Source organism: Crocuta crocuta, unplaced genomic scaffold, assembly GCF_008692635.1.
Source record: "Crocuta crocuta isolate KB4526 unplaced genomic scaffold, BGI_CrCroc_1.0 scaffold113, whole genome shotgun sequence".
Lineage (NCBI taxonomy): Eukaryota > Metazoa > Chordata > Mammalia > Carnivora > Hyaenidae > Crocuta > Crocuta crocuta.
The window spans coordinates 4,959,764-4,970,307 of NW_027530368.1; the positions used below are offsets into that span (position 1 = coordinate 4,959,764).

Below are 10,544 nucleotides of genomic sequence, written 5' to 3' on the forward strand. Positions count from 1 at the left end.
GGGGTGGGGCTGGCTGGGCTCAGTTGGGTAATCATCTGACTTTGGCTCAGGTCATGATCTCACCATTCCCAAGATTCGAGCCCCATGTCAGGCTCTGTGTTGACAATTCAGAGCCTGGAGCCTGCTTTGGATTCTGTGTGTGTGTGTGTCTCTCTCTCTCTGCCCCCACCCAACTCATGCTCTGTCTCTCTCTCTCAACAATAAATAAACATTAAACAACTTTTTAAAAAATAAACATTAATAGGGGCGCCTGGGTGACTCAGTCGGTTACACATCCAACTTCAGCTCAGGTCATGATCTCACCGTTCATGGGTTCGAGTCCCACGTCAGGCTCTGTGCTGATGGCTAGCTCAGAGCCTGGAGCCTGCTTCGGATTCTGTGTCTCTCTCCCCTGCTCACTCTCTCTCTCCCCTGCTCACTCTCTCTCTCTCTCAGAAATAAGTAGAACTGGACGAATGGATCAAAAAGATGTGGTTTATCTATACCATGGAATACTACATGGCAATGAGAAACAATGAAATCTGGCCACGTGTAGCAACATGGATGGACCTTGAGGGTGTTAATGCTGAGTGAAATAGGTCAGGCAGAGAAGGACAAATATCATATGTTTGCACGTATAGGAGGATTAGGAGGAATTTAACTAAGGAACAAGGGGGAGAAGAAGGGGGGAAATGGTGGGGGAAAGGGAGAGAGGCAAACCACGAGAGACTCTTGAATGCTGACAAAAACTGAGGACTGATGGATGTGGGGGGAGGGGGGATGGGCATGGAGGAGGGCACTTGTGGGGATGAGCACTGTTATGTGGAAACTAATTTGACAATAAACTATTTGTAAAAAATAAATAAAAAAGAAGTAAAACATTAAAAAACAATAAAAAAGATAAATAAAACATTAAAAAATAAACATTCATAAACAAAAAATAAAAAGGATCAGAATACAGAATAACAGATGCTACTGTTAAGTGGCACTTATATCTTGGCCTTTATTATGTGGCATCTACCATCTTTTTCAATAATTCCTTTATAGGTCTTTTGATTTAGCCAAGTTAACTTACATTTGCTGTTCCTCATGCCTGAATTGCCTTCTCAACACCCATCCAAGAACTCCAACCATCTGATTCTTATCCATCATTCAAGGCCCAATTCAAATGATTCAGCTGCCAGAAAGTGCACTCTAGCCTTTCACGGAATGTTAGCTGTGTTCCTCTAACAATACCCTCCATTTCTACCTTGCATTATCGTGATGCATATACACATGACGTTACTTCCCTTATGAGACTGAAAGCTTTTTGATGGAGGTATATGGATGTGGGTCACGTTTGCATTCTCACATCCTAGGCCACTGTACTTGCAGGTGCTCAGACAATGACTATTAAATATATGAACATCACTGGTTAATGCCATTTCTCACACACACATACATGCACACATAGATACATGTGACCTCCAACTCCCTCTGTCCCCATTATTGCTCATGGGAGTATACCCTTTCTGTGTAGCACACTTACTAGGTATCTGGGTTAGGGTTAAAAAAAACACAAACAGGATTCTTATCCATTAGCCAAAAGGCCCACAGAGGTAAGATACATATTTGAAGCGGAGCTAAAAATGAATATATTTGGTCTTACTTTTCTATTCCTGTTTTCACTATATTGTGGGAGGAGAGGGGAGGGAACAAATTACTTGAGATGTATAATTTTTCCTTCCCAAGAATAGGAAATAGGCATGACTCAGAAAGACTGGTTGATGTTAACCTATTTACTAAGTTCAATTCCTAAAGGCTTACTGATTTTTTGAAAACTATTTACAGAGTTGTATATTATTAGCCTGTTTTCATTTACATGCTGAAATAGAAAATTATCCATTAAAAAACATAACCAAATTTTGAACCTTTCTAGAATGTGAAAATAGAAGAGAAAATAAGTGAACACATTGGCATATGAAAAGGTGCCACCATAGACCAATGATGAAAGGTCACAAGATACACATTACTGAAAACACAAATGAGTGGACTTTATGACGGACAGCCATAAAGGCAACTGCATACAAACTAAATTAACATCCTTGTAGATGTCCTTAAAAGAACAACTGATGTCATCTGTCCTCATGGCATCTATGAATTCTTACCTATTTCTCCTTTAAAAAGAATTTTTTCTATGTTTATTTTTGAGAGAAAGAGAGAGACAGAGTGCAAGCAGAGGGGCAGAGAGAGAAGGAGATACAGAAGCCAAAGCAGGATCCAGGTTCTGAGCTGTCAGCACAGAGCCCAGTGTGGGGCTCGGACCCATGAACGGTGAGATCGTGACCTGAGTCGAAGTTGGACGCTTAACCGACTGAGCCGCCCAAACGCTTCACCTATTTTCTCCTTTATAAATAAACATCTTCAGCACAGACTACACTTTTTTTTTTTTTAAGTTTATTTATTTATTTTGGGAGAGAGCATGGAGGAGGGACAGAGAAAGAGGAGAGAGAGAATCCCACGCAGGCTCCATGATGTCAGTGCAGAACCCGACTCAGGTTCACCAATTGTGAGCTCATGACCTGAGCCGAAATCCAGAGTCAGACACTTAACCGACTGAGCCACCCAGGCAGCCCTCTCCCTGTTTATTCTTACTAGCTCCCTCTCTCTCTATCCCTTCTCTCCTTTCCATATCCTCTCTCCATTTCCCCTCTCCCTCCCTATAATCCCTCTCTTCATCTTCTTCTCTTTCCTCTCTCACTTCCTTATTCTCTCCAGTATTATCATCAGGCTAGATAGCATTCACTTTCTATCTTCCTCTCTTCCGAGGTAGGAGATATGCATGCAGCTACCCAATGGCATCTTTCTCTACAGCTGAATTTAATTCTTAATAGCACTTCCCCTTCCTAGGACCCTTCTTGGCTAACCCCATCCCCCAGGCTTTCAGCCTGTCCCTTCAGAATCATCATGGACTACTCACTACCACTCCCACCACTCCCACCACCACCTCTTCTGGCTCCTGACTGGGCCTCAATATTCTGGCCTCAGTTCGTGCCTCCATCATCTTTCACTTGCAAGACCAGCGTTCTCCCTGCCGCCAGTCTAACCCAGCTGCCTCTCGTTTGTCCTCCGTGTTGTTTTGGCTCGTCTTTCTTTTCTCCCCCCACCCCCGCCCCCTCCTTTTCTTCAAAGTAGGCTTCACACCCAGCTCAGAGCCCAACGCAGGTCTTCAACTCATGACTCTGAGATTAAGAGTTGGATGCTTATAACCGACTGAGCCACCCAGGTGCCCCTCTTGGCTCATCTTTCTAACCACACATAGAGGGACGCCTGGGTGGCTCAGTTGGTTGATGTCCGACTTTGGCTCAGGTCATCTCACCGTTTATGGGTCTGAGCCCCGCGTTGGGCTTATGCTGACAGCTCAGAGCCTGGAACCTGCTTCAGATTCTGTCTCCCTTTCTCTCTGGCCCTCCCCAGCTCATGCTCTGTCTCTCTCTCTCTCTCAAAAATAAATATTTTTAAAAAATAAAAAAAAAATAAACATACATATAATCCCGCCTAAAAATCATTGCTTCCTCTCCTCAACACCTAAAGAATCAACTCTAAATTCCTTAGCATGGCTAAGAGTATCAAAAGCCTTCCACAATTTGCTTCCTATCCCTCATTTTTAAAGATATTTTTTAATGTTTATTTTTAAGATCGAGAGAGTGAGCAAGCAAACAAGCAAGGGAGGGGCAGAGAGAAGAAGGCAGAGGATTCTAAATGGGCTCTATGCTGACTGACAGCAGAAAGCTCTATGTGTGGTTTGAATGCACACACTGTGAGATCATGACCGGAACCGAAGTCAGACACTTAATCAACTAAACCACCCAGGTGCCCCCCAATCCCTCTTTCTAGCTTCATTCATAGCCACTAGCCACTAGCCACTATCCCATTAGCATCCTTTTACCAGTCACTGAATCTGAAATGGCAGTTCACTGCTTCCTTCTTTGTGCCCTCAATGCCCTTCACACAGATATTTAATGTCTTCTAAAGAAAAGACTCATATCAATGGAGGACATTACAAGTGACAGCATAAGAATATAGGAAAATGCGATGATCATAACGGATTAATTCATATCAGAATGTTTAACTGGCTGCATGTTTTACTTACTTTTGTGGAGTCAAAAGAGGCAAATCCCATTAACTTCATCATTTCGATTTCTTCCTCTGTTTTGCCCTCTAAGTCCTCCTCTGTAAAAATAACAGAAAAATATTTTTTTAAACTCTATCATCTTCTATACAGGTATCCCGCCTTCCCGCTTGTGGTACACCACTTCGCTTTTACGAAAGACCTACATTAGTACTTATTTTTGCTAGCCATAAGACATCTGAAGAGGATTTCTACTTTTAAGAAGAAAGCAATTACTGTACTAATGTAGGTCTTAAAAGCAAAGGGGCATATCACAAACTTTCAGAAGGTAAGGGGTACTCTTTGCTTTATGCCATTTTGACTTAGGAGCAACAGGTTAATAGTCATTCCACCTCAGCAGCAGAAAACACACAAAACAATTAGCTAAAGATTTGGGTCTAATGGAAAAAAATTCCTCCTCAGTTTGGACACAATATAACTTAAGATGCTAGGAAGGAATATGCTCTCCATCCTCCACCAGAGAGGCTGCTTAAAAGGACATGCTTAGAGTCTTTAGGCAGGACCATTTTTAATATCAGAGATGACACTAGATTTAAAGGTACTTCCAAAACAGAATATTCTCATGTCTTAACTGTCCTTCCTATCTCAGGAGTACCACTGATAACTGCGAATTCACTAAGGTACAAATGATAACAAAATCTCAAAACCATACGCAATGTACAGTATAAAAATTAATATTAAAATGTGCCCAAATTATACTTTTATAATTTTATGACTAAAGTTCTCTAAACAAGGCTGTACTTTTCCTACAGTTAATCTAGTAACATTACCAGTAATCTGACGTTCTTTGCTCTTTGTTTCTTTTGTTTCTTTCTTTTCCTCATCTCTTCTTTCTTTCAGTCGAGAAGGGGAAGGAGATGTGGATCTATGCCGTCTTGGGGATCTAATATTTAATAAGTAAAGGCGTCAGAAGCAGAGATATACCTGGTGACTTGTGTTGATTGGCAATGATATATACACGAGCTCCTAAAAGGTAAAGGCTGAACAAAAGTCAGGCTCCAGAGAATGAGGAGTCCATTCCCCATAGCAAAATAAGGAAGAAGGTTCTGCCTAGGCCCTGTGATTGTTAACCAAACCCCAAAAATATAGTTTACTGCTTTAATCATCAGTGAGGGCTGAAAAAAATTTTTTAAGGCAGAAAAATGTAACTAAGTTTCTAACAATTACAAACACACAAAAAGTTGACTGAAACAGCAACTGACACTAAGAATCAAGAGTCAATTTCTAAGGTTTTTTGAAGATCTCACATTCCTAGTTATATACTTAAATAAACTCTTAACACCCAAAAACCAGTAAAACAAAACAGGGGCCCCTGGCTGGCCCAGTCAATGGAGGATGTGACTCTTGACCTCAGGGTTATGAGGTCAAACCTCCAGTTGGGTGTACAGATTACTTAAAAAAAATTAAGAAAGAAAACCCCCAAAATACAATATACACATTTCGTAATTACTCCTGCCAAGCCTGATGCTAGTGTCTTTCATGTACTATTTCTCATTTACGCCTTAAAAAAAATTTTTTTTCAACGTTTATTTCTGAGACAGAGAGAGAGAGAGAGAGAGACAGACAGACAGAGTGAGCAGGGGAGGGTCAGAGAGAGAGGGAGACACAGAATCGGAAGCAGGCTCCAGGCTCTGAGCTAGCTGTCAGCACAGAGCCCGACACGGGGCTGGTACCCACGAACCGTGAGATCATGACCTGAGCCGAAGTTGGACGTTAAACCGACTGAGCAACCCAGGCGCCCCTCTCATAAACTCCTTAATGCAACTCTAGGTCAGGGTGTTATTAACCCAATTTTGCCAATGGAAATGTTGGGTTTAAAATAAGTGGGCTTAGGGGCACCTGGGTGGCTTAGTCGGTTAAGCGTCCGACTTTCGCTTGGGTCATGATCTCGCGGTTCGTGGGTTCGAGCCCCGCGTCGGGCTCTGTGCTGACTGCCAGCTCAGAGCCTGGAGCCTGTTTCAAAGTCTGTGTCTCCCTCTCTCTCTGACCCTCCCCTGCTCACGCTGTCTCTCTCTCTCCTAGAAATAAATAAAAATTAAAAAAATAAAATAACTGGGCTCAAGTTCCTCTCATTTCATGAAACTGTAAATCCTTTATTAGTGATAAAAACAAAATTGAGGGCAGCGACTAGTTTCTTTGGGACTTGTGGTAAAACTTCTGGTTATTTTCTGCATTCACCTGGAGCGTCTTCTGTGCGGGGATCGAGATCGACTCCTTCGACGATCTCTCTCCCGGGACCGGGACCGTTCTCGGCGCCTGCGTTCTCTCTCACGAGATGTGGACCGGGACCGCCTGCGCTCTAATACAAACCACACAAAGTCTTTTTGCAGAGTCAAAATATTACTTCATATACCTAGAGTTGTGCTGTCCAACAGAAATATAATGCCGGCTATTTCTAACAAATAATAATAATAATAATAATAATAATAATAATAAAAACCAGGTAGAATTAATTTTAACATTGTTATTTTACCGAATATATCCCAATATGATCATTTCGACATGTACTCAATATTAAAAACTGAGGTATTATATTTATTTTTGTATTAAATAGGAAATTGGGAGTGTATTCTACACTTAACAGCACTTCTTAATTCGGATCGCGCACATTTTAAGTGCTCAAGTACGTGGTTGGAGGCCTCATTAACTTTTTAAAAAATCAAGTCTTGACTAGTTGAAGGTGATAAAACTAACCAGAAAGGGGAGAATTCAAGGGTTTAAGTTAGATCTACGGATCGAAGTCCTGGGTTTTTACATCCCACTGCGTCATTTATGGGTGTGGGAGCCAGAAGATATTAGGAGGTGAGCTCCTTGGCCACAAAATCCTAAATATCGATTTTCCTATTATATAAACTGGTAAGGAAACTAACATTAAGCATGCAAGAACCAGGCATTATCACATGCTGAGTGGTATGGAATATGACATTAATTCTCAAGTCAGGTTTTAAAGATGGGTAGTATTACCCCCAATGTCCAATTACGGGAATTCGGACACAGGTTGGATGACTTGCACGAAGCCACCCAGAAATTAAGGGAATCGTGATCTGATTCAAATCCCTCAGTCACAAATGTCACAGGTTATTGTAGGAGACTGGCAAGGTGTCCACGAAACTCTAACTTAAGAGGGTGGGGGAGGAACTGCATTCAAACCGGAGGGCTGAAGAGTATAAGGTTCAGGTCTTCGTTTTCCTATCCACCCTCACTCTTCTCAGGAGCAAAGGGCCCATCTCTCCGCTGCGTTCGTACTTCGGGGGGCGGGGAGGAAACAGGAGAGAGGACACGTCTCCGACCAAGCCCCACACCAGCCCAATTCCTTCTGGACTCACCCCTCCGTGGGGAGCGGCTGCGGCTGCGACCCATTGGGACTCTTCCTCCGCCTCACGCTGCCCCGGAAACGATTGCACAACAACTTCCGGGAGGGCCGGGTGCTGAGCCTTCACCGCCGACTGGAAAAAGTAGAAAAGACCCTCTGGAAGGTTCCGGCTTCTAAAGAAGTCAGGCTGCACGGATTCCACGGCTCCTGAGCCAAGAGGTTGTCCCTAGGGACTTGCCAAGAGGCTCCAAACAAGCCCAGTTCTTGAGCCCCGCTTACAGGCGCTGCTCGCCACCAGAAACTAAGGCCAGATGCCGGGAGCCATGAACTCCACAATCCCCTCCCGTGACCCACCCACCGGCTTGATTCAGTGCAGCCGGGTGCGGTGCGAACCCTCCAGATGGCTTCGGGATCATTACCATCTATTTAATTATAATAACAGAAAGCACACCTATCAGTGCCTTGATAGATCCAAAGGCACCATTTTAGGGAAGAAAGTGTTGGCACTCTGATTCTGAGAAGACTCGGCTCCCTTCCACCCAAACCCCTGAGGTCAGCTTGCTTAACCAGCCCTTTAATTACAACAACCCCATAAAACACTGACCGTCAGCCCTAATGGGGAAAAGGTGACTTTAGAGCGTGAGCTCCCCTTCTCTATTCTCTGGCCACTGAATAAAATACCTTCTTGCCAAATATGTTTGTTTGGTTATTTGGCAAACGGTATTGAGTAGTAAAACAACAAAACCCAAAGCCCTGCCTCTTGGTAACAAGATTTTGGCGAGAAGAGACGGTCCTCTCCTTTCCTTCAGCCCCACTTTCCCAGTGGCTTTCCCATCTTCTGTGTCCAGTATGGGCATTACAATGTGCTAGATACCATGGAAAGGCCTGGTAAAGCTGACTACCCTACAACCCAATACAGTTCTCATTCCTCTCCCTGCCCCCCCTTCGCCCAAGCCCCCACCATATTTCTTCCCAGTTCTTGTCCACATGCATAAAACATTTTTTAAAAGTATTTATTTTGAGAGAAGAGAGCCATGAGCAGGGGAGGGGTAGAGAGAGAATACCAAGCAAGCTCAGCAGTGTGTGGAGCCAGATTCGGGGCTCCATTTAACAAACTGTAAGATCATGACCTGAGCAGAAATTAGGAGTCTGAGGCTTAGCTGACTGAGCCACCCAGGCGCCCTGCCACATGCATATAGCATTTTATATCTAACCAATTCTAAACATAGCATATGCAAAATTTGAGTCAACAAAGGGAAGCACTAGGTTGGGGCAGGAGCCAGAAGGAACAAAGGGCAAAGCATGGGTGAGAGCCTTTAATGTGTTTTTTGCAGGCAGGAATACCAGAGACGTGGTAAATTGGCTAAGTTTAAGATTGGTTAGAAAAATTTCAGCCCACTTTGAGATGTAGGGGCTATCCAGAGTTGTTTCGTACCTGGCTCTGGGGTCATTGGGGCAGGGCAATATTGTCTTTGCTTGTGGAGAGTTTGATAAAGAAGGTGGTTGGAGTGTTTGGGCTTTTCTTGGCTAGAAGGAGAGACGCTTGCTGTCTCTCTTAGGAACAGTTAGCCCTGAGAAGAGCAGTCTCAGCAAGGGCCCAGATGGCAAAACATCAAAAAAGAAATGAAAAGGCATGATTAATACAACTTTCACACATTTATTGCACACCTATATAGCAGAGGATTGATCTGTGAAAAAGACACAAGTCTGCTCTTGAGCTGCTTGTGGTCCAGTGAGGGATATAAACAAGTAAATGGTGTGAAAAGTGCATTGATAGGGGAAGAACGAGATATTGTGAGGGCATGTGAGACAGGTCCCCAACTGTTTTTGAGAGCTAGGGTTGGCAAGAAGTTTCCAAGAGGAAATAATGTCCAAACAAGACCTTAAAAATGAGTAGAAATTAGCCAGGAGAAATGGGGTGACATTTGTGGGGAGAGATGAAAGAGATTGTCCAGGCAGAGGACACTGAATGTGCAAGGGCAAGAGACAGGGAGAGGCTAGTGAGGCTAGAATAGGTTCATAATCTATGGTAAAGTGTTATCCTGAGGCAAAGGCAATAGGGAATCTTTGAAGGGTTTTAAGAATGGGAGAGAATCAGATTTGAGTATTCAGAGAACACTGACTAGAGGGGGAATATAATAGGAGGCTGGTAAAATAATCTAGATTGGAAATTACAGTGGCATTTACTAGAATGGTATCAGTAAGTAAAGTGGAAAGTGGCTGAATATGAGAAATAGTAGCTACAACTGGAAAAACTTGATGATTTTGGATACAGTGGATGAGAGAACTAGAAGATTCAAGAATGACATCCAGGTTTCTGGTTTGTGAAACTGGGTAGATAGATGGTAGCATCATTTGCTAAGATAAGGCATGTATAATAAATTCTGGAGAAAGATGATGTTCGGATATGGACATGATAATTTGAGGTGCCATTTTGAACACACAGGAGGAGATGCCAACTAGATGTGTATCTGAAGCTCAAAAGAGAGATCTAGCCTGGAACTACAGAAAAATAAATCAGAATATAGAGGTTCAGTTGAAGCCCTAAGAGTGCATGAAGTCACCTGGTGCAGGCTCAAGACAGAAAAGGGACTGGAAACAGCCAGAGGTGACTAACACAAGTCACCAAAAGGAGATTATGGAGTGGCCAGAGAAACAGAATGAAAACTGGGTGAGTGTGATGTCAGAGAAGTTTAAAAGAAGGCTGCTTTTTAAGGACAAAGTGGTAAATCAAAAATTTTTTAATGTTTATTTTTGAGAGAGAGAGAGAGTGTGAGAGAGAGAGAGAGCAGGAAAGGGGCAGAGAGAGAGAGTCGGAAGCAGGCTCGTCTCTTCGTTGTCAGCACAGTCAGATACAGGGTTCAAACCCACGAACCACAAGATCATGACCTGAGCAGAAGTTGGACACTTAACTGGGCCACCCATGTGCCCAAAAAGTGGTAAATTTTAAGTGTTAAACCTGAGCTGAAGTTGGACATTTAACTGGACCACCAATGTGCCCCAAAAGTGGTAAATTTTAAGTGTTAAAAATAATGAAAAAACCACATCTAACATAAAATTTAGCAACAAAGCAGTTGACTC

The 10,544-nt window shown here is 43.0% G+C and overlaps 1 protein-coding gene across 1 annotated transcript in view; it reads right to left on the reverse strand.

The window, feature by feature from the left end:
- SNRNP27 (small nuclear ribonucleoprotein U4/U6.U5 subunit 27) overlaps positions 1 to 7,586 on the reverse strand; it is a 12,293-nt gene extending 4,707 nt beyond the window's left edge. The window contains exons 1-4 of the mRNA XM_077766358.1: positions 7,477 to 7,586; positions 6,329 to 6,449; positions 4,921 to 5,033; positions 4,112 to 4,191 (exon numbers count right to left, since the gene is read on the reverse strand). Coding sequence (XP_077622484.1) covers positions 4,112 to 4,191; positions 4,921 to 5,033; positions 6,329 to 6,449; positions 7,477 to 7,510 — 348 coding nt within the window. The 5' untranslated portion in view covers positions 7,511 to 7,586. The remainder of the gene's footprint in view (positions 1 to 4,111; positions 4,192 to 4,920; positions 5,034 to 6,328; positions 6,450 to 7,476) is intronic.
- Positions 7,587 to 10,544: the final 2,958 nt, after the last annotated feature.